Source organism: Echiichthys vipera, assembly GCF_963691815.1.
Source record: "Echiichthys vipera genome assembly, chromosome: 10".
Taxonomy (NCBI): Eukaryota; Metazoa; Chordata; class Actinopteri; order Perciformes; family Trachinidae; genus Echiichthys; species Echiichthys vipera.
Window position 1 is genome coordinate 12,306,640 of NC_139835.1, and position 24,681 is coordinate 12,331,320.

Below are 24,681 nucleotides of genomic sequence, written 5' to 3' on the forward strand. Positions count from 1 at the left end.
TTCTTCAAGGCTAGGCTATAGGCAAGGAGCCTCCCCAGTTGGAAGTGCTGGCTTCTGTGCCAGACAGGGCTGCATTGATGCCAACATTATCAAACAATTTCCTCATCTCATTTAAACAGTTATGTGATGAAATATGACAAGACTTTGAATCATGTTAAAAACTACAATACCAAGACATTTGATTTATTATTACACGGGGCATAAAATCAAATATTTCACATTTGAAACGTCACTTCATTTTGACTGATTAGTTAAAATGGTCCGTTCATTGCCTTGGAAGTAGAGCTAATTTGTTACTGTTAACAGAACACAGGCAGGACAGAGTCTATTATTTCAGATTAGCTTGATCAATTGGTATTTTCTCAAGTAGCTCTGAATAATTCATATGGCTTTACAATCTATATTTTATCTCTTAGTTTTCTCTCATGGCAACTGGAAAAGTGAACTGATTGATTATGTGCCCATGCCAAAATAAATTGATCCAACATTTCTAATCCAAAAGCAAGCAGAGAGCATAATCATAAATCACTACACATGTAGGTACCCATCCATGTATAACCTGGCTGCTGCCTTAAGATGTGTGCTCCTTAAAATGTGCTGGTTCTCTGCTGCAATCATCATAAGGCATGTGTATGCTAAACTAGTCTGAAATCCAACATCTGTGTTTGCAGGATGCACTTTGAGGCATCAGCCTGCCGAGCGGCCCCGCAGTGGATTAATGTGTCAGGGGTGGGGGGGTGGGGGGCGATAATTGCAGGACAGGTGGATTTAGTGAGTCTGGCAGACAATTATCAGCACTTTGTCATGGTCCTGCCACCAGCCCTGACATTACCTGTCTTTAATAGGCTTTAATTAGCCTGGGAAATTTCATTTACCTAAGACCAAGAGTGGAGAAACCAAAAGCAAAAAAAGTACAAAATCCGTCTGGAATTTTAATGAGAAGTGGGACCTACATTTGAAAATGTCATACATTTCCCACTTGTACAGTCGGCTTAAAATGACTGACTTTTGTGTAGAAGTGGATAACATCCAGTCTTGTAGTAAATGGTGAAATCTGCTTTTACTTAGCAATCACTTCAACAGTTTTAAAAAAGGTTTTTTGGAAACCATCAACATACTGTATGTCATAAATTGTGTTAATATCCAGGATTTTAATAGACTAGGGCATGTGCCACTGCCTAATCACATGACAATTATTTCTGTCAATGTTACTTTATTTGCTGTATCTCATGTCTTTCCCCATCAGCTGTAAATGATCCGGTCACAATATACACATGAGAGGTGTATGATAAAATTATGAAATGACTAAATCTGAGTTGATCTATGTTGATGTTTTAGTTCTACTCCTTTGTGCAAAAGCTGTGTATTACTGTGTAACTCTAAAACTAAACGTGTTTACTTATGGATTCAGAGCAAACAATGTCAATTTATTCTGTTTTTTTTCCCCAAGATAAATATGTCAAGTATACTGTTCCTTATTTTTGGTGTTTGTTAATCGATATCATGTAGATAGATGTCATATTTATTGCTTATAGATTGCTCTAGTTTCCATTTTTTGTAATCCTTGCAAATTGTAGCATTTGATTTCCTGCTTGCTTAAATCTTGTTTAAACCGTTTGACCTGTAAAATAGTAAAAAAAGAAAAAAAAAAAGAAAAAAAAAGAGCACTGGTGTGCGTGTGTGTGTGTAGTATAAGTACAAATGTTCATTTTGGAATGTTTGATTTCATAGGGGGTTCATTTTGTTAAAATGAAATTGTAAAGCTCAATTTAGGTTTTTATGGCATTAAACCGTATTTGAACCTGGCTCACAGCATATTGTCAAACTGAGTCAACTCCAGTCTGTCGGTGCTCACAGTTGTTTCATTTTATTCCTACAAGGACTGCTCAACAGGATAAACACACACATTTAAGAGGTACATTTCAGTGTAGCTTTTTAATGGCCAATAAATCTGTGTCCACAGGCGTGGATGATACCAGAGGTACACCTCAGGGAGCACATCCATTTTGCAGTGGCCATCAGGGACAGGGGTCTTTTCATCGCTTCCATTACTCTTATCTGATCAGAGTGAGGCACCCACTCCTTAGGCATCAAGTCACACCAGGCGTTCCTGCTGCACACATCCACATCCTGGGAAAACTAAGGAATGTCAACAAACCCTGATGATTTTCACTGATGATCTGACAATTTATATCAAAATTATACAGATTAGTATTCTGCTATAAGGCTGCAACTAATTATTTTCTCCATCAAAACTTTTTGTCCACAGATCAAAGATGTTCAGTTTACCGTCGAGGAGTAAAGAAAACAGAAAATATTCACCTGTAAGAAGCGGGAACCAGATCATTTTGACTTTTGTCTTATATACGACTCAAACCGATTACAGAAATAGTTGGCGATTAGTTTAATGGTTGAAAAGTAATTGACTAATCTATACAGCTCAATTCTCATATGTAATTTACTCAGAGGACAATTTGCATATATCTCTTGAGGAGATGTTTTAGGAGGCATCACTAACGTTGAAACCAATGAGTCAAGTGACTTTATTTCAGTGCAGCAGGGTATTGGCAGTAAATGTCAGGTTTTGCTGCGTTTTTCCAACAGTCTCTGGATTGACACGCAACAACCACAAAAGGGAAAATAATCAAAAGGCGAAAATGCTTACATTCTCCTATTCCTGCGGTGTCACACAACAACAAGACATGTTGCATTTGAAGATGTTAATTAAGTCTTTCTGCAAAAGCTCACAGTCGAGAAAGGCTTTCTCCAGTTACAGAGCACACGTACTTCACAGCTGGATATTACAAGTTCCGGACCCTTCACTGGGTTTGTCAAAACGCATTCTGGTAAACAAAGGGAACTACATACTTAACCCGATGAGTCTGAGGAAAGCACAATAGTTAAAGCATCTCCCAAAATACCTCATGGGTTACAATGAGCATTATAGATTAATAACAGTGTTCCGTTTGTCTCAGTTGGTCACTTCCTTATGGTGGAAATTTTCTTCTCCCTTATGTAAGTCAGGACAGTCTATTGCGGTTATCTGGACACATATGACAAGGGTATTTTCATATAAAAAAAACAAAATTCACCAAGCCAATATTCATATTAAAGCATCTAATGTTCTGGCCCAGTGTCATTGCCGAATGTCTCTTTAACAATCTCTTTTTCTATCATCCAAATGACAGAACACATTTTCAATTGTGACAACGTCACTGCAGGCATCTTCTCTTTCAAGTATAACAGTTAGTGGAGGAAAGCGAAAGGAGGAAGATAAAAGGTTGGAGAGGCGTCCTGAAGCATAGATGTTATCAGGTCGTTTCCTAGGATCTGTGCTGAGAGGGGCGGACGAGGATCAGCAAGCTGCTGATGAAGATGTCTCTGTTCCAGCAGGAAAGAGCGGCCTCGTGTTCACTTTAATTAGAGCTTTTGCCGAGCATTCACACATAAAACAAGAGGGGGAAAAAAAATCCTTTCATGTGCTGTAAAAGGTTTAACATTTAACATGTTACTATGCTAATCCAGTTTAAGCACATTTTCTTTTGATTATAAAAATGTTTTCTAATCTTTTTTTGAAGAGAAAACCAGTGAAGGAAAAAAAAAATCACCTCTGCGTGACATTCGCATCCATTAACATGACCATCAAAAAGAAATGGAATGAATAATAACAATCACCCTTGTTTTAACTGAAATCTCTATGATTTCAACAACAAAAAAACCTGGGCTTCTTCAGACTGCTGGAAAATGGTTTAATGGGTTAATGCAGGCATTCTTGCAGACAACTTCATCTTTTTTGCTTCCAAACAAAAGAAGTTTCAACATCTCAACATGACTCTGAATGATGAGTAATATCATGTAAAAACGATGCTACTCTTTTAATTTACAAAATCCTCTGAAGTGTCGGTCACACCACACTACATACGAGACGGACTGAATAAACATGACAACCCCCCCTATTCAAACACAGAATAACATTGCCAGTAGAAGTGATGCTCAGCATCCTACAAATATCCAAGCATGTTAGAGGACATTTTTGCACATATTCAATTCATTTAATCCTGCACAAATATGTCAGGTAATTGCAGAAAATTGTTTAAAACAAAATTGGTACTTGGACACTTTCTTTGACAATAACATGACCATGCATTAGTCTCTCCACTTTTAGTCAACCACAGTATATTGAGAATATATAATATTTGCAAGTTGGCAATACTAAGTACAGAAATTCTCAAAATTTAATCTAGAACAGTTCACAGACATATGATCTGGAATATGTCATTCAATGGGAGACTGAGTAAATACCATATTTCCAATGTTTTAATATATTAGGGCCAAAGTATAGACACTTTTCTGTCTTACGTGTAGTATAAGGATTGACACTGGGTCTTCATCATGGCAGATTACAATTTTTCCCCACAAATATGCAATAGAACAAACTTTCTTGTACACTGGTCTTTTGAAGATGGTTCAACTGTAATTTACATAGAAATGGTGCCATCAATATGGGGCATACACATTTTTTTAAAAAGTGTAAAGAACTGACCTTGCACTGAAAGTGTTCATGCTTTTTAATGTCTAGTCACAAAACGGGCTAAACATTACAAATATATAATATTTCCCATTTAGTTAAACCTTTGTTACGTTCCTATAGAACTCCATATCAAAATGACTATTCATGGGAACTAGTGCAACCTGGAGGAGGCCTGGTCTTTGTGACAAGGCAGGCACAGAGTAAAATAGACAAAGTACTCTGGAGCAGCTCCAGAGCAATGGCAGATATATTAAGGCCATTTTTAAAATTACAGGGGAAAAAACAGTAGCAGACAGCTTGACTTGCTACCCGGTCTGAACGGAATTCAGTTAGGGCAGCAAAGAAAGCAAGCAACGCTAATTTTACCAATTTTTTCCCCAATCCACGGATGTCAGTCGTCCAAGTGCCAGCCTTCCCAAATCCCTGGCCAGAAAGCTCCACTCTTCGTTATTCAAGTGTGTTCAGTTTTGGTGGAAATAAAGAGTGGTACCCTCGCTAGTCCTTCCTTTGTAAACCCATGCTTCACACCTCCAGTAAAGTCCTGGGGCACAGTCAGGCAGTCAGGATTGTTTTAGACGCTTCCTGGGAAGACCAAAGGGTGGGCACTGTGCTGAAGCCAGGGCACGAAAGGCCTCGGCTACCAAGTGAGGATGGGATTGGATCATTGACTTCCAGCCTGCAGTCTCCATTATATCTGTAGCATGACTGTAAGCACAGGACATGAGAATATGCACATTAAAAATCAATAAACATAAATGAGATCGTAATGACAAAGCAAATAAGGGGCACTTGATTTGTGAGTTACATGGTAAATTTGAAAAGTGTCATTAGTGCTTTCTGTGCATAGGTTGAAACTAATGTAGGATTAGACATCGTCAAATGTTGAATACAACAAAGATGGAAAAAAGTTCAAAATTTCAAGGTGTCCTTTGACAAGACACTACATCATCTGAAAGAAAAACTTCCCATAGCGACCACCTCCCTTCTTTTGAAAATTCGACAAATATTCCATTTCCAGGGTTTATCCAGGTACAAGTGTATTAATAAACTTGGATACAAAGATATGGTGCTTCAAACTGAAAAGGCAAATAGCACTCTGTCTGCCTGGGCTAAAACAATGAATTCTAATGCATCTGGTTGGGGGAAGAGATAAGAGTGTGTTATTAATCTTGTGTCACATATATCAGCTAATTACATACTTGCTATTCCAGTTCTTTCCATCTTTACAGCCCAGCTGTCTCAGGACACTGCACCTATGGCAAGGAGATAAAAAGGTAAGCATTCAGGGCTGGTAAACAGAAATGGCAGCAAGAATTTATCACTGGAGGTTTTTTTTTTCTTTTTTGTGATACTTGCCTGTTGATAAAATCTATGGCTTGTGCTTTGAGCTGCTCGGCACTATGCAAGTCTGCTAGGATGAGGGTGTCAGCCACATTCTCCACTGAAAGGCTGTTGCACAGGGCCTCTTCACACATGACCTTTAAACGCTCCAGAGCATACTGAGGTGGGGGGAGTGAGGGGGACACAAAAAGCAGTGGTTACACCCTGGATGGTTTGAGGTTTTGTCTCAGCTATTATGAATACACAGAAAAGCTACAGCTGTAATCAGTTCCTAAAATGTTTCATGACCACAACTATGGTCTATGAATGCCGAATCTGTAGGCGACGGAACAAGATTTTGGTACTGGGGGTGTTCCGGTTTACATTTGTAGTCTGGGTAGAATTGACCAATCATGTGTGAGAGGGATTTGGTTGCATGTAGGTAAACAGTTTGTGTGGAACGCAAAAGAGGCAGAACTGATGGATCGAAATGCAATCTTGGAACCCATCAGCTATACACCAAAACTGAACACACTAGAAATAATGAAGAGTGGAGCTTTCTGGCCAGGGATTTGGGAAGGCTGGAACTTGGACGACTGACATCCGTGGATTGGGGAAAAAATTGGTAAAATTAGCGTTGCTTGCTTGCTTTGCTGCCCTTACTGAATTCCGTTTAGCTCGGGTAGCAAGCCAAGCTGTCTGCTACTGTTTTTTTCCTGTAATTTTAAAAATGGCCTTAATATATTTGCCATTGCTCTGGAGTTGCTCCAGAGTACTTTGTCTATTTTACTCTGTGCCTGCCTTGTCACAAAGACCAGGCCTCCTCCAGGTTGCACTAGTTACCATGAATAGTCATTTTGATATGGAGTTCTATAGGAACGTAACAAAGGTTTAACTAGAGAGATTGTCTCTTAAGTCCTGAAAATGGAGATGGAGTTAAGTTGCACCACTGGCTACACTGGAAACCTCTAAATACTTGCAGTTGCCCCCAGAGGCTAAATTGTCATCAGACCATTAGCTGTTGGGTCCAGAGATAGAAATGCAACTTAACGTGAGCTGTAAATTAGGGCTACATAATGTGTACATTATACATTATAAAATGTGGAAGAAAATCCAAAGTAGGCACTGAACATAAATTCAAGTATCACTTGGATATCTCCAACTATGTGATAGTGTTGTACTGTACTATCTTATGTCAAAGTTATAACAAAACACTGCTTTGAGTTAAGTCATAAAACATGTTTCCATACTGCCAAGACTTTAATCTAATTTCAGTTAATATGATAGTGTTTGTGAACGAAGAAAATGGAATAGAAATGCTCATTACTGATGCACACCTACAATGAATTTAACTAGATACTGAATCATTTCTGTTAACCTGAATCAGCACTTATCTGACAGTCTCCACAGACAAAGAAGACTGCGCTGTATTGGATTTGACATTTCTCACACCCTGGACAAGCATGTTCTAATAATGAGACTGAAACAGACTATAGTTTTTTTTATATGTTATCAATACTGAAATGATGTCACATAAGATGAGGACTAACAGCTGTGTAATTACACAACAGATCCTATTAGTCATTTAGGCTCATTGACTTGCATACAGTGCTGTCCTCTCCATGCTCCAAAACATGTACTGTACAATTGGCGAAACAGTGAGGTACATGACTATCCATGACCAGATTACATCTAAATACTGTTTCAGTGCTAAAGTGACCTGATGTTAATACCAACTTAACATAATACCTTGTAAAAAAGGTAGCGCTGATAGGCCCAAGTGTTTAACATAGTGGTCAAAAAGAGCCAGCAACGTATTTGTGAATGTCAAGAGTTGTAAACACAATTTCAGGTTAGGACTTGACTAAACACAGGACTCTAAGATAAAGTGTTTACACATTTAACTTGAAGTTGGAAGTTCCCGATTTACAATTACAATGAAACGCAGCATAGCGGGCAGTGACAAGCTCCACCAGAAGAGCAGCGGATGTCAGCCGCGTCACTAACATGGCAACACATTTGAATATAGTGAGGGAATGTCAAATCAGATACACAGATTGGAATACTCAACAAAGAGGGAACAAGTCCTTTCATTAGTGGGTCATATGATCAATAACCATTGTTTGAACTCACTATGATAGATAGGAACTTGACAGACAATTAAATAGATAAAAATCTTATGAATTATATTTTATATATATACTTTAAACATGGGCCCTTACTTTATCTGCAGCTGCAAGCAAATTGTCTGCCATCTTCTCCAGGTTTGGGGCTTTTCCTGTATAGATGAAGCCCATCATTTCCTTAAAGACATCTGGGTCTACATCACTGATGTCAACGCGGTTCTGCAATGGAACACAAGAGTTTCTGTATAACTCATTTGAACTCAAAACAGCCACAAGAGCAGATTCATTATCACCAAATTAGGAGTGACAAGGCATTTTGAGCAATAATTACTGTATATGTAGGAAGTATAGTAATTGTGCAACAGTCAAAGTGAGGAAAGAGTGACCCACGACAAGAAGCAGTTGTAAGTAGTTCTTACCTTTTTACTCTCCTCCATTTCATGTTCGAACATAGCATTAAAGACAGGCGACCTCGCTGTCGAGAAAATGAATACAATGACCAGTCAACAGCTTATTAATCATGTTGGTACACCAAATCAGTATTCATCACTAACATTGTGGCAAGAAGAAAATAAAAGGAGCTTTGATTAAACACCATGGGACAAAGTTGTCTTATACTGTACATGTATTGAGCTTTGACAGTTTTAAAATCTGGCTAAATCCGTTTAGCTGCCACTTTGTCAGCATTTCCCCTGACCACTGCAGCAGCCACTATGTCTAATGGCGACAAGCTGGAACAGAGAGCCAGTCTCTCAATCTCCTGGATCCTACAGTCATCTGGGTCAAGCAGGGCCAAGCAGGGGTAGTAGGGATTAGCGCCCATTGCAGAACTAGGTCGCTACAAATCAAGCAAGAAATACAGAACCTCCGTAGCCTTTTGAGGTGCTTATATCTCTCCACGAGAGACTATTAAGAAGAGGCATTGACATGTCTTGCTAGGTCTATTATGGGGGCTTCTCTCCTGGTTGCTGCTAGCTAAAGTTATGTGGCTGGGGATGGTCTTTACCTGCAAGGATGGATTTGTGGGCTTTGAACTCCTGCCCTCCCACATAGAGGCTGCAGTCTGTGAAGCGTGAACACTCCCACAGGTTTCCCAGGTCATCAGACAGCTGACACTCTGGTACCTTCAGCATGTTCATGTTTGACTGGCCCGAAATGTTAACAGAGTCCTGGACAACGCTTACCTGTACATGAGAAACATCACAAAGATTTGAAGCGGTCTCATCGAGGCTAACTATCCAAACAAATCCCGCAGCAAATATGTTTTACTGCATTCGGAAAACAGTCTAATTTGTTTTTAATTTGCTCCTTTTAAAACATGTTTTCAAGACTGAGTACTCTTGCTGAAACCAAAATGAATTAACTTTGTTGAAACACCTAATTGATGAGGAAAGGCATTTTGTCTTTAATTGGAACACAATTTGTTCATCAAAGTGGCAATTTCCTTGAAATTGTTGAATATCTAACTGCTGTCTGGCACACTGTCTGGTCCTGGCAGTATTTGGCCAAATGCATTTACATCAAATCCAAGACACTTCATTTAACTTGTCCCTTGAAAGAACATTTTAGAAGAGATTTATTCTTCTTGACACACTGAATTCAATTATTCCGAGAGCAAGCATCATTGAAAAGGATTTAAGATGGTGGAAGCATTTTACTTCTTAAGAGCCTAATGCCATTTGAAGCAAATGCCAACAGTGTGTTTGTAGTTAAATGGCAAGGTGGCTTATACTGAGGTGTAAACTGGTCATGACAAGAATTAAGAGGTACTAGCCTTGATTCACTTACGATTACAGTAGGGGTATGAATGCTTCAACCCAACGGTGATGTGATTTTCACGTTTCATCAAAAGGCCCTAACATTAACATGCATCTTGGGTGATCCAATTACAAGAGGATGGCTGTAATTACATTGTATCACACCTGGCTTTAGATGTGTCTTAGTGACCCTTCTGCATAATCTTCTTATTAACGGTTATAAAATAAACAGCAGATAATAACCCGCTGTAACAAGGCAGAACACCATAGCACACAACAATGTGTGACAGAAAAATATTTGTAACACTAATAATTGTGCATTTACAAATGACACTGATGAAAATGTTTTTATATGCCTATGTACTTTTGACAGAAGAATAAGCCACTATAAAACAGAATCTTAAAAAATACAATACAAATCTTTGTTCATATTGCTCAGCACTCGCTCTGCATTATCATTCGAGGTTTTAGTCAAACTTCAGCATTCATAAACAAAAGGGCTGCACCCCCTAAGAATAAAGTGAAAGCAATAATATAACAGTTACCTCACAGAACAGGGTGAGCTTGTCATCTGGTAAGAGTCCATTGGCTTCATCAAGGAGGAAATCTCTCCTTATAAATTTTTTGAAGCCCCAGTCTTTGCCTTGGACAAATCTATACGCTCTTTGGCTTTCTGTAATAAGAAAAGGAATTATGCAAATGCCTTGACATTGCCTTTGTTTTGTTTGCAAGTAAGAGCAATGATTAAAGTGGAGGTTTAAGGGGGAAACAAAATATACAGCATAACAAGATGTGGTGACTTTCCGATTGCTTGTACTCACCCATTGCTTTTGTCTCTTCTCTTTTAGCGTTCAACAAAGAAAACTTGAACTTTGCTCTAACTTCACTTTTTGGACAACTAACAAGAAGTAAATACAATGACAGATAATCTTTGCTTTCATCATCAAGTCCCTTTGGATTGACTCGCAGACACCTGGCAAGAGAACAGATGACACGGCACATCAGTAACATTGCAAACTAGAACAAAGACTGTCTTAATGGCTTGTATCACTTCTGTCAGAACACAAGACTGTGCCGAGCCACTAGGGGTAATTCTCTCTTGTTATCACTTGTGTGCAGAGTTCCACAGTAAAATAAAACATGCAAACTTTTCAGTCACATTATTATTTGTGTTCAGGGAAATACAAGAGCATGAAAGTGGATGAATGCGATTTCCCCAAACTCTTATTCTTAAACTACTAACCATTTCATCTTGTCATTAGGACCAGAGGAAAAGGTTGAGCTCTTCAACACCTCCCCCATTTCTTCTCTGCAAAAACTAAAGTTGTTTATGGTCCACATGTAGGAAAACTTCACAACTTTGACCTTGGAAGAAAAAATATGCATAACCATCAGACCAAAGCTCTTTGGGTTTTTACATTTGCAGAAAAACATAATTAAGGAATAATGGTTTGGCATGACAATTTCACTTCTAAAAACAAGTTTAACAAGAGTTTAACATTTGGCTGTTCACATACTATAGTCCAGTAAGTGTGGTTGTCCACCATAGATTACAGTAATTTGAATTAAACAGTATGAGCCTTTTTGACAGAAGACATTTCGACATGTCACAGTAGGAAAATCACCAAGTAAAAAATAACTAAATGATGGCTGAATTCCATTTAGCTGCTTTAGTTTCAGGGTGCTGGTATTCTTCATGCTGGAAATGACCCATTGTAAATGTTAACACCTCTGTTTTTCCTACCATGACACGTTAAAGTATCTGCTGCTGCAAAAAAGGCATATTAACATAGAGAGGAAACTAAAAAGCTGCAAATGATTTAATCATGATAAATTATATCACCTAGAACATGTTTCGATGAGTTCACTTATGCCCATACCTGTGTGTAACACCAGCTCTCTGCCACAGGTCCACTTGACATCTCCCCAGGAGGAGGAGGGGTGGGAACCCGTGACATCACTGGTTTCGGGATACCACTCACTCTTGTCCTTAAAGCACTAATCATTCCAAGGAAACAATAAGTAACATTGATTAGGGACAAATTAACAGCAACAATTACACATATGCAATACATTTTCCTATTTTAAGTCTTGTACTTCAATGACACCTGATACCACATATTGGTTATTAGTTTAACTATGGGATAGGAGGAACCACCAACTATTTCTAGGGTAGGTTTCAGTAAGTGTAGAGATAAGCATTGCAAATGTGTCCATGCTACATAGTATAGCTGCTAAAAACAGTGCCCACTTAAAGGTAGAATTGAAGACTAAAGACACAGCTGGCATTTCAGTCACTGACTATGTGGCCATATCTGTGTACTTCCTCACGTTAAGCAAAGCTATTCTCAAATAACAACCAATTGCTGCAGCCAACTTTCACACCCTCAAAAGCAAAAAAGCATTAAAAGGATTGGTCTGTCTTAAAACAACAGGTGCCCATATAAACATTGAAACATATCGTCTCACTAGCAACAACCATTCCTCTGGTCTGTCTGAACCATTGAGTGATCCCCCCTTAACGTACATTCAGTGTAAGTGATGAGCTCTGTGACAGACCGTGTGCTCTTGTTGAGCTTCAGTAACCAAAACATGGAATTTTGTACTAAGACTACTTTAACTTTGGAAGATACACATTTGCCTATCTCACCATCAGCCAGGTCTTCATATATATTGTGGAAAATATATCTACACAAGACAGTAGATTTTGTCCCATTAGGCAGGGTTTTCTTCATGGCCAGTAGGAAAAGGAGTTACATCAAGTAAAGCCTGTCTGAATGTTCATAAGGGTACTTGACTATTGTTGTAATATACACTGCAAAAATGGTGAACCTATCGTTCCCAATACCTAAGGGAGCTGAAGTCAAATCAGTTTTGTTGAATTTGAAACATTTGTATTGTTATCAAAATGTACTACAACACCATGAGACTGACCGTCTTTGTGAAAGTGAAGCTAGCTCGATGACAGGACAGAACGTATTTATGTTTCATGAAAAAAATACAGTTGTTTGTTTCCTGGAATGATAGCATTTGTCATACAACATAATCTAATATTCTTTACATATGTATACTGGAAGGCTATTTGCCCACTAGTACATTCCATACCCAATATTGACATAAAATAGGCCAAAAAATACTTTAAAGTGAGTTACATAACACGGTGATGGTGGCATATCACAGTGGTGTCTAGGGCTGAGCGATATGACCAAAATCTCATATCATGATATAAGTCATTTCATATTCTGATAACAATATACAGTATATCACAATATAGCACATTTACTGTAACACACACACGCACTCACGCCTTTTAAATGTCTTTCTAAATGTAGGCTATCAATAACAGTGAACTGCAAAAAAACGTTTTCCCAGTACATTCTAGGACTATTATTTTTAATTACACTGTGAACATAATAAACCCTCTCATTCTAGGTGGTGAGCGCCTGACACAGGACAGCGGCAGGTGCATGTGAGTCCAGTGCTGCACGGTCACGCCGCCGGTTACCGAGTGATTTCTGATACGGTCATCTTATTAAAAGTATCTATTGTAATATACATAAGTGCTTTGTTTATATCTTTCTTTGACAATAGCTGATGGTATATTTAGAACTGTTTTTTCAGCACAGTTTCATCGGCACAGTCTTAATTAGCTGATCATTTATTAATTCCACTGAAACACTGCAGCCTGTGTCGGTGTCACACACACAGCGTGTGTGCCGTGCGTCTGGTGTGTGTAGACTGGTCTGTTTGTGTTTTACAGTTGAGTTTTTGCAATTTAATGAAAAGAGAAACACAGTCTATGGTCGCGCTAATAATGCAGAGTGACTTCGGCTCACGTCATCTTCACACACCCCTCAGCCTGTAAAGTTAATGATTTATGACACCACGTGATAAATGATAGAGAAAAATATGAAATGATACAGTTTTCTATCATCATTAGATACATATCATCATATCGCACAGCCCTAGTGGTGTCATATGCATATTGAGCTTGAAGTGTGATTTGAGGTTAGTATCACACCCGAGAAGACATTGTTTAAGTTTCCACTTGTGTGTTGGGATCATGTGCAGAGATTTTCTCACCAATTGGGTATAGTCTCTAATCATTTAATTTTGTTAATGAGCACAGGAAGGAGGATCGGAAGTTTAACAGGAAACACACTGTGAAAAACATCTTGTGTGACACTGTTGAGTACCTACTGAGGTGCATTTGATAGCTACTAACTGCAGGGTTCCTGCACCTTTTCTAAAGTCTAATTCAAGCACTTTCAATGTTTATTCTCAAACTTTTACAGCACCTTAAAGCAGTGGTAAATTGCATATACAGAAAATACACCCAGCAGCCACTTTATTAGCTACATCTGTACAATCCAATACAACTGTTCTGCCATAAAATGTTATATTATGATGTCTATATGTTTGGTTTAGCATTGAGGCCATCAAGGTGGTGCTGTACTGAAGTGCATTATTTTGAGAGGTGTTACTAATATTCTGCCTTGTTTGTGTGTAAACAGGGAGGACAAAAAAAATTGAAACACCTCTCAATACAATGATAATTAACCTAAATTATATTTAATAATATTTTGAATTTTGCCTATGAATTTCTAATAGCCTACACCACAATGTGAGTAGTCAACTCACCTTAAAACTTTTGGGATGCTTTTCAATATTGGATGACTTATAATGACCATCTATTCTGGTTTGAACATATAAAAATATAACATTTGGTCTCCAACTGTTGGCTAAGAAAGAAGAGTTTGGAAATAATAATCTTATATTAGTAATACTATACACAAAGGTTTCTTTGATGCCCTTTTAAACGAGATTATAATATTAAAAAAATATTAAAATGTTGTAAAAACGTAAAGGTTCACCTAATTCTCTAAGGCTTCCTCAGTGTTGCGCAAAGCACGTACTCGCCCATGGTGAAAAGCTGAATATTTTTCAGGAAAGGCCCCCATAAACACAATGCATTATTATTATTACTATGTACTCTTTGCAGACTTTACAGAAAGCTGCTCAAGGATTTAGACCTTGTTTTTTAATTTGTACTTTTTGTCTACAAGCGAACACTTATTGAAACGGTTCCATCAGCGGGCACACATCAGAAGAGATAAACACATCTCACATGCGCAGGATGGCAAACGAGGCTCGAGCGCAGTCGTTCTCATTTTGAGAGAGGCAAAAGCAGACACTCTCCGGTTGATTTTTTTTTCTTTATCTAAGAACCTAAAATATAGTGTTTTATTATGAAAAGTAATGTGATTATGATTTCAAGCACTTCCCCAAGGTTTTCACAATCTATTTCTGTACATAACAGCAATCTGTAGTGTCCAGGTTTTAACGCTGATATTTTTTTAATGAAATCATAATTCCTATTTTTTTTAAATTAGTTGAGCTGCTCCACAATATTTAGCAGTAGTCCTGGTTGAGAATCTTTGGGCCAGGTTAGGGCTAGTGATTAAAGCAAATGCAAGATGTTGTTTTGGTCATAACTGGAATTTTTTCCATGTGGAAATGTGCAAATCTAATTTCACTTAAACACGATTTATAAGCCAGCAGCATACCAAAGCCAACACAAAAACTGCCATGTTCACACAGGCACGTTTGCTATAGTAGAATTTGATTTGTAAGTCTTTCATGTTTTCTCTTCACTTGACGCTAAGGGGGCACATCCTCTTTTAAAGTCTCAGCACATTTCATTTTATCTCTAAAATTGGTTCAGAATGTTGAATATTTTTTGAGCAACTAGCAAAGGAAAAACCTTCAAATGCAAGACAATTGTATATTTACTTCTGACAGAGTAACATATTGTACCCAGCAGATGGCTTGATGCAAGAGTAACAAAAGAAAAAGTCTCTCCATTGCAAGAGACAATACTGTACTGCTCTTCAACCATCTTTCTTCACCAGAGTTCACTTTCTTTCTGTGCCGGTGTCCTGCCATGTGATTTACAATATGCGTTACAGAATCCCTGCTTCCCAGAGTAAAACTTAACTCAAACGTAACATGACTGTTTTGTATGTGTATTCACTAGGCCACTTTACAACTTTTTTTTCTCTATTTACCTTAAAATCTTTTACATTACTCTTTGTATTTATTTAAGTTTATAAATTTCAGTTTATATTTTTAATACTCAGTTTGAGAATATGTATAATACAATTGTGAGATAATGTGCATTAATGACTACATTAGCAGGGAGAATAAAAGGACATTTTGTGTCTTGGATTATAAATCACATGAAGTACCATTGATGGAATGGAGTAACAGACCTTGCAAATATACTCGTATTTGCTTGCAATGACAGCCTCGACAAGTGTTTTTGCAGTACACTGCAGCAACTGAACCACATTCAGCTATAATGGTAAATATGACAACTGAATCATGCAGCATCAACAAGGAAATGAAACCTGGTCACCTCTTGAATGGTTGGAATGTACAAAGATGCAATTTTTTCTAAGTTATCACAGGATCCTTCATGGTCCCATCTTCATGTTCCACTCTAGGAAGAATAAAAACATACATTAGGTTTAGAAAATACACCTGATGTACCTATACAAACGTCATTAAATGTTTAACACCTTACTGAAGCATCTGGCAATAAAGCCAAATCCAGGTATTAACAGCACTAGAAAATTACAGCTTCCAAACCAGTTAAGGGTGCCACGTTATTACAAACTGAGGGCAACAGTTAACGTTAAGATTGCAGATTGATATACCACTTCGGTAGTGTAGGCCTTAGGCATGTTAAATGTTTGACTGATTTGTGTTTTAAATCCTTTATCGTATTGCCTAGCGTGTAACTAATTGTTCGGCCTATAAAAGCCTGTTAAATTAGCTAACTCAATATTCACCTGCAACTTTGTTTGGCTCACACATTAGCTGGGGTCTTTACACACAACAGACATGATGCTATCAGGAGACATAACGTGAGCTAGTTTGCATTAGTAGAAAGTTAATGATTGTATCTTTAATTAGCTTACTTTAGCCTGTAAGCTAAACTGGAGCGTATGTTAACGTGTCCCTTAATACAAAACATCGACATTACTAGAAAGCAACAGCTCAATATTAGCGTAACATTAGCTAAAGTATCAATACTAATGTCCAAACCATCATCAATATCATCTTCGTGGTTTAACTTCACCGGGGTTGTCTTCATTTATACTTCCAAGTTTGCCCGCGAATGTTAATTTAAAATCTGTCAAGGCTGTGTCCAATACGTATTTAGCGTACATTAATGTTCTCACTACCAAGATTAATGTTAACTTCACTGTAGCCTCAGACCGCAAATGCAGCTAACACTGAGCTATCTTAGCACAATACATGTTAACATAATGAATATGTCCACATATCACCAGGCTCACTTACATTAGCTGCGTTACTCATTGTTGCAACACGAGCTACCACAGGATAGCTCAAGTTAAATTGGTAATGTGCTGTTTAGACCCCCCATTAGCCGGTGTAAAACAAAGGCCCTTTGCTGATCCCCGTGACAGGATGCTAACTAACCAAGCTAACATAAACCCTCACGTTTTGGTACAATCTGCTGGTAGGAAAACAACAGCGGCTAAATAGCAGCTAGCCCAAAGCTAATCTCTGCACTGGCTGCTCACAAAAAGTTTAAAAAGACGTGGTGACGGCGTACCTTTCAATTTCATACTTCCATATATATCGGATAACGCATATAGCTTTGTATCACAGTTGCTCCTTTCACCCTCCGTTACTTTAAACTCTTTTTCACTCAGTGTCTTCACAAGGTTTCTTTGTCTAATTTATATCTGTGCTAGCTTACATCTGTCTAGCTGGCTGGTAGCTCACCAGGCTAGAAAATATATCCATTGCGCATGCGCGGAATCTGGATAACATCCTGCTTCATCTCATTTTATCCGCTTATCCAGACTTTAGTAGACTATAATAATAAAATAAATGAAATAAAATACAATTAAAATAAAATAAAATAAAATAAAATAAAATAAAATAAAAAAAAATAAAATAAAAAAAAATAAAAAAAAGATAAATAAAACCAAGTCAAATCAATTACAATGAAATAGAAAATAAAAGACTGTCTTGTGATGGGATCACATCAATCTCAGAACCCATCGGTTACCTGCCTGATGGCAAGTACATTGACAATAGGCTGAGGCACCAAAAAAAACCTGAGCTTTGGGATATCACATGCAGTAAAATTTGGTCTACAATTGCCTAGAGGCTTAATAGCTGGGGCACCTTCAAAGAACATGGGGATGATTGATTAATGTCACTGAGGTGTCCGAAGTTGGCCTTGGGTCGGAATATATTGTATTTGAAATATAAATAAATATAAATATCTGCAATCCAATTGAAAGTTTTGTCAGAGTGAGTGAAATCAAGGAGCACCTGAGTGGAAACCATCAATGTTGATATCAACTGCTAATATTTCTGGTTTTCCGGTGTAGCCAGGGGATATCCAGGCCAAGTTCTCTTCCAAGCTGCAGTCATTGTTTACGGTCCGACTAGCAACTCAAGACGCCATAATTGATTTGGATTTGAGTGATGCCGTCTGTAATCAGATATCTGCATATGAATGCAGATGAAATAATAATAAAAAACTAGGCCTATTGAAAAGCTAAATCACCATCAGACAATAGTCCAGGGGTTCTGTGACTGCATGACAGTCAGTGTGTTTCACCTTGTTTGCTCTCCACACGGACTGTTTAGCTGCATGCAACCAAAACCTGCTCAAACTTGATTGGTAAAAAAGAGCTTCATCTACTCAAATTACAAACAGAAACCAGACTGCTTCCACTAGGATAACCAAATCTTATCCTTTTGCCTGTTTATTCTACTTTCACATACAGAATCTCTTTGTAGAGACACCATCACACCAAATTGGGCCTGTGGCGTAACCCACCTATTTCCGGTGTCCTTGCTTGGACCACACCCATCTTTGAACTCGGTCTTCATTTTGATCTCAACTATAAACCTGTAGAGTTTTGTGACTGTATCTTGTTCAGACCACAGGAGTAAAGTTTGGGGCTCCTTTCCTACTTCTAGCCCCCAGCTCAGATCACAGCATTTTTTAATTTAGCCTTCATTTTGATCACAACTACACATCTATAAAGTTTCCTGACTGTATTTTTTATTTTTTCCCGTTTTTTTCCCGGTTGCAATGACAAAATCTGTCCAAAGACAGACAGACAGGAAGACATACTGTATAAACACCTGGAAAAATACTCACTCTCTCTGACCACACCGATCTTTCAACTTTACCTTCATTTTGATCCCCACTGTGCAACTTTTTGTGACTACATCTTGTATCTCGCACAGTTGAGACACTACCACAGACATACACTGGCGATCAAAATTAGAGAACAAATTATTAATACTTGATTTTCCCCTCGTCGGCTGGAGGCTGGTCGCCCATGTGAAACAAGTACATGAGAGAGCAGGATTATGCAAAGACTCTCAATGGGTAGTTGGTTCAACACTGCAGCGGAGTTGCTCGCCAGTTCATTGCTGAACAGGGCAAGAATCTGTCTCGGCACACTGTGTCTCACCGTTTAAGACTTTTTGAACTGAAAGCCCACTCTGCAGTGACCAATCCTCTCATCAGCAGAAAGAATAAAAAGTGCGTTCAGTTTATTTGTGTCTGATGGGAAACATTCTGTTTGGAGTAGGATGGGGAAAGACTGAACCCAAAGTGTGTAAAGAAGTCTGTTAAATCTGGAGGAGGAAGTGTGGTGGTTCGGGGGATGTTTTCTGCAGCAGGAGTTGGGCCTCTTGTTCAGCTACATGGCAGGGTGAATGCAAATGTTTATGTGAACCTTCTTCGGCAACATGCAATAACTACACTGCAATTGCCTACCAATCAGCCTGCAATTTCCATGCAAGACAATGTCATGCAAAACAGTTACCAAACTGTAGTGATGTCCTGTGGGCGCAAATGTGCTGAATACATTCAAAGCAAAGGCCTCTACATTTCCTATTCATTTTTGAGTGGTTACTGTTCTCTCTCTCTCTCTCTTTTGCTCACTCAAAATAAAGTTTTGTTGTTGTTGAAGTGCCTTGGTAATTAAAAACAAAACAAAGAACATGCTAGTAGTGGTATAGCCATACAGATATTATATCATATATATTTTTTTATTCTGAACAATAAAAATAAAAATTTCCGATTAAATCAAGTATTAATACTTTGTTCTCTAATTTTTAACTCTCCAGTGTATATATAAACACCAAGCAAAATACTCAAAATGACCTGTGTGTTATTTCCTGCTACAGTAGGTGTCCCCAGGACCACATTTTACAATGATGACACACACACAGACTTACAAGGTAAAAATAATATCAGCAATAATACCATGGCAATAATCATGGCAATAATATGAAATGAACCAAGTACAATTAATCAAGCACTCTTGTCAATGGTTGTTTCTTTTTTAGTCAAACGTTATACTGTTTTAAGACACCAATATGAAGTAGTTTGTAGTTCCACGCACTCATGTAATGTATCAGTAACTCTGAAAGGGACCATTAGGCTATACAGACAAAGGGCTTTTGTTTTGATAGTGAAGTAGGCCTCATGTTTTACTGCTTATATCACACTTATAAATATAAAATGTGAGTCCATTAGGCTACTTGGTCAGATCTGTATGTGAAATGTCATGTCACTAAATTGTGCACTTTCCTTTTCTGTAAATAAACGAAGCTGATGAGGTTGAATTTACAAAACAAAATCGTATTTTAGGTTGAGCCTTAAAATGAAGATATATTGGGAGGTGGTGTGTTTTTGTCAGGTTGTTGCTTCTTTAAAAATTTAAGGATTAAGAGTTGCTTTTGGACTTAAGAATTTAAGTTACTGTTTCTTTGTAAAGGGTTTATATGGACATGGTTTAGGTAAGAGTTTGAATTACGTTGTTAACGTGACACATGAGGGTCCTCGTGGGAAGAGATGCAAACAGTGTGTGTTGGGGGAGGGGGGGGGGTGAGAGTGGTGCTCATCAGCTCCCTATTATAAGTGTATAATAGCCTATCTTCATAGGCTAGAGACAGAGATAAAAAGAAAGAAAGAAAGGAGCCTCATAATGTAGCTTACAGTATATGATAGATGAAACCCCCCACTGCAGCACATTCTCCGCCTGCCTTCACACTGTCTCTTCTGTGTGCTTGTGATGTTTCTCGTCTAGCAAACACAAAGCAGCTTGGGGTAAGCCATTCTCTGAAACAATAGTCTATAATGGATCCCTGTAGGCCTGTGATAACTAATTCCCTTTCAGATGGATGGACACTGTTCTGCAGAATGAGCGATAAATGGCTCCTGTGCACCAATCAGTCTGCATTCATGGACAAAGTACTGTAAAGTCTGTGATGACAAACACCGAAACACCTATGTGAGCCAGTCTGGGTTTGGCCAAATATACTGTAAACAGCAACAAAATGTCACATTTTGATACTGAAGCCCACATCAAATGTCTTTGATATGATGTTGCACTGACACATCTTGAAGTAGAAGGGATGGATGATAAGATCACAGTTGAAGATATAAAGGGATGCTTAACAGGAATTTGAATCCGTCTAATTTAAGGGCAGGGAAACAGGCTGTCCACAGACGACATCCAACATTTCAAGAATAGGAATGATCATTTAATTGGATGTATCTGCTATTCTTTTAAAAGCGCTGAAATTGAATTAGTGGCTGTAAGCACCTAAATTCCAAGACTGTAATTTTTTCAAAACTTTCATATCAGTTTGATTGTCACATTTCTAATCTTGGTGCATGTTTTGGCTTCAGAATGAATAGCACCGAATACCTTTTTTTTTGTCTTTGTCCTATTTGATATGTTCATCAAGATTAGACCTCTGCATGATTATTGCCTTAAAGATGTATGTGACACCTACTTCCAACCTACAATACTGTTCTAATTAGAAGGATCTTAAAATACCACTGATATTATTCTTGACGTATTCACTGCCTTCAGTGATGGAGACTGATACAGACAGAACTTATTAGGCTGCAGTGACAAGACAAGCCACACCGGTGACCTTATCAGAACACAGTCATACAGATGTTGAGAGAAAAATTGAGTCTGACATTAGTCACACACTTTCTTTCCATTGTCTTGGAAATCAAGTCATAATACTGAACAAAGGAGATGGTGGAAAAGCCCAAAGATTCCAATTTCATCCAATTTGATTACATCTAAGCAATAAGATATATGTTAATACCCAAATGGTGAGTGGATGGATATGGAGGCTGGGAAGTGGTCCTAAGGAAAGTTCTTTATTCCCTATAGTTTCCCATAAAAATCACACACAAAAGATGAATATATCTCAGGCAGGGAATTCAGATTTTGATGAAGTTAAGGAGTTTTTGTTGGATATTTAACAGCTCAAGACAGACGTGTTAAATTGTGAAGCCTGTCACAACTTGTTTTGATAAAACGTTCATCAAATTTGGCAATATGAAAATTATAAACACATTCCAATTTAAACTGATTTTTAGGAATAAATAATAATGTTCAAAATAAGATAGGTGCTCCTGGGCTGTCTGCCTGCACATACAGAGGTTGTTACTATGGAAAATAGCCTACACTAGCAGCCAGTATTCACCAAAGTCACACAATACCACAAAGGAATCAAAGCAGCAGTAAACCACCATCTCCTATGTTCTACAAGGTAAAATTGCAGTTTTTTGTCAAAGCAGTCTGTGAATAGTACTGAATTGTGCAAAGGAATTACACATCATAGCAGTTATATTTGCATATTTCAGCTACTAATTTGAACTACTCATTTTATAATATTACCTGCCTTATTTACATCTAGATTAGTTTCCAAGACTGCTTTAAATCACCTCTAAAGAGATACTTATGTGAATCTAGTATAATTATCACCTTACATCAAACACAGTCTGGTCTATTGAGTCATTATAGAAATGATAGAAATGTACCCCCCTGTGATTGATTAACAATTGTTTTTTGGGATATGTGTAAATCTTATTATTGTATATGTTTTTATGTGCCAATGAGAAATAAATACACCAATAAACAACAAGCCCTGAATCACACTATGCACTGTAAGTGGATTTATGATTTAGCAGATGATTCTGGATCATTTGAATATGGCCCTGAAACATGATTAATCTAATCTGGAATGCCAATAATTCTGTAGGCTGTCATTAACATTGTCTACTGTATCACCTTGGATCCCCTTGCCAAACTAATCACACTGGTGTACAGAGACTGTATGGAATATTTCATGAAAAATATGCAAAGTGGAAATAAGTCTGTCCTTTTACTGAGAGGATCTTTTTTTTTTTTTAATCTCTGTGACATCTAATGTGTCCTTTAGCTCATTTCAGTGTGCATCAGAATTTTGTCCATAGTTGACACAGCTTGAAATACTTGTCATTTGGTTTCACCAAGAGTTAGAAGAAGTTGCTTTAAGGTTTAGCATGGTAATTTGAAATACCAGTTCCTTTAGTGACATCTTTAGTGCTAAACACACACTGTGAAGTTTTTGCACTGTAAATTCAGATCAATGCTTGATCATTGAATTTATTTAGTCTGTTCTGTATTGATGTGTATCGCAATATAGTTTTACTTGTATGTATTGCCTGTGTTACAGGGAAAAAAATATTTGGCAACAGTTTCCTTAGGGAAGCCCAGTCTCTACTATCATCTTCATGAAACAGTGATACTCTTTTTAAATGCAAAACAAAGTACATTAGTAATGGCCCTTGAAGTCAAGCAGCACATTTGTGTCTTGTAGTACTGTCAATTTCACACATGGGCTGCCAGTTAAGAGTGGAAGTGTTCATAATCCAGGAACAAGTTTCTGAACAACTTCAGACATAATGAGTTAGATCCAGTGTAATACATGATAACCCCCCACCAACCATGCACACAGCCCTTGTAATCCCAGTAACATACTTTGTTTGATGTGGGTCATCCACTCTTCCTTCTGACCCCCTGGTTCCTCCAGTCGAAGTTTCCATCACCTTGCATGGCAGCCTCTGCCATCAGTGTATGAATGGGTGAATGTGGCGTGTGCTGTAAGAGCTTTGAGGGGTAGGAAGAATAAAAAGGTGCTATATAAATGCAAGTCCATTTCCAAAATCCATTTACTGTCTCACACAAGGTCCCTTCTATTCAGTAAACATCACAAATTAATGAATTATTGTTTTATTTCATTGATGAAGGTCTGTGTTTTAATTTTATTCAGATCATTGAAAAACCTGAAATCCACAATACCACTCGCAGGGCCCATATTTGAAATGTGCAGCTCCATTGAGCCTGGGCACTGAAGCGGGACCCTGAAGATGTAATCTGAAAAAGCTTTGAAAACCTCTTTTTACTACATGACCTAGACCCTCCCTCTAATGAAAAGAGATTTTGCCTCCTTCCGTGAGTTGCTTAGATTCTGCTAACTGAGCTGTTCAGCAGACAGTAATACCTCATTTTAAATGAACATTTTCGGTTTCTAGTTTTCCAGTAATCTGTTTTCTAAATTTAGGTCATAATATTTTAAGGGAAAACATGTAATTACAAAAGAAAAATGGCAATGTTTTAAACTTGATCACTACAAATGTTAAAGGGTTTCTAATTGGATTTGAAAGGGTTTCATGAGACCAAGAAAAGTAGTGAGTGATGGATCAATTTCAACATGAAATGAGAATTAATGGCTATTTTCATTTATTTCTCTGCTGTAAACAATATTACAATGTTAGACACTCAAAGTACCATTTATTCATTGGAAGAAACATTTTAAGCTGAGGAACCATTTGAAAGGAGTATTTTGCACACCCAATTACAACCTGTGAGTGATTTTAGAACTGTTTGAAAATATGAAAATTGTGATGTGCCAAATATATCCAGGCTTAGAACTCAACACCAGTCAGCAGAAAATGAACTATGAGGGGAGGGCAGGAGAAGAAATGAGTCTTAATTAAGTGCTTTCCATGTTTTCCTTCCCA

The 24,681-nt window shown here is 37.9% G+C and overlaps 1 protein-coding gene across 1 annotated transcript; it reads right to left on the reverse strand.

Annotated features, from left to right (window-relative positions):
* Positions 1-3,735: 3,735 nt before the first annotated feature.
* On the reverse strand, positions 3,736-17,517 carry spopla (speckle type BTB/POZ protein like a). The gene is made up of 12 exons (XM_083922033.1): positions 17,380-17,517; positions 16,153-16,236; positions 11,615-11,732; positions 10,978-11,099; positions 10,556-10,707; positions 10,280-10,407; positions 8,984-9,161; positions 8,397-8,452; positions 8,074-8,196; positions 5,888-6,030; positions 5,731-5,784; positions 3,736-5,236 (listed from the first exon to the last, which is right to left on the reverse strand). Exons 3-12 carry the CDS (start codon positions 11,690-11,692, stop codon positions 5,092-5,094), a joined length of 1,179 nt encoding a protein of 392 aa, XP_083778159.1. The 5' UTR covers positions 11,693-11,732; positions 16,153-16,236; positions 17,380-17,517; the 3' UTR covers positions 3,736-5,091.
* Positions 17,518-24,681: the final 7,164 nt, after the last annotated feature.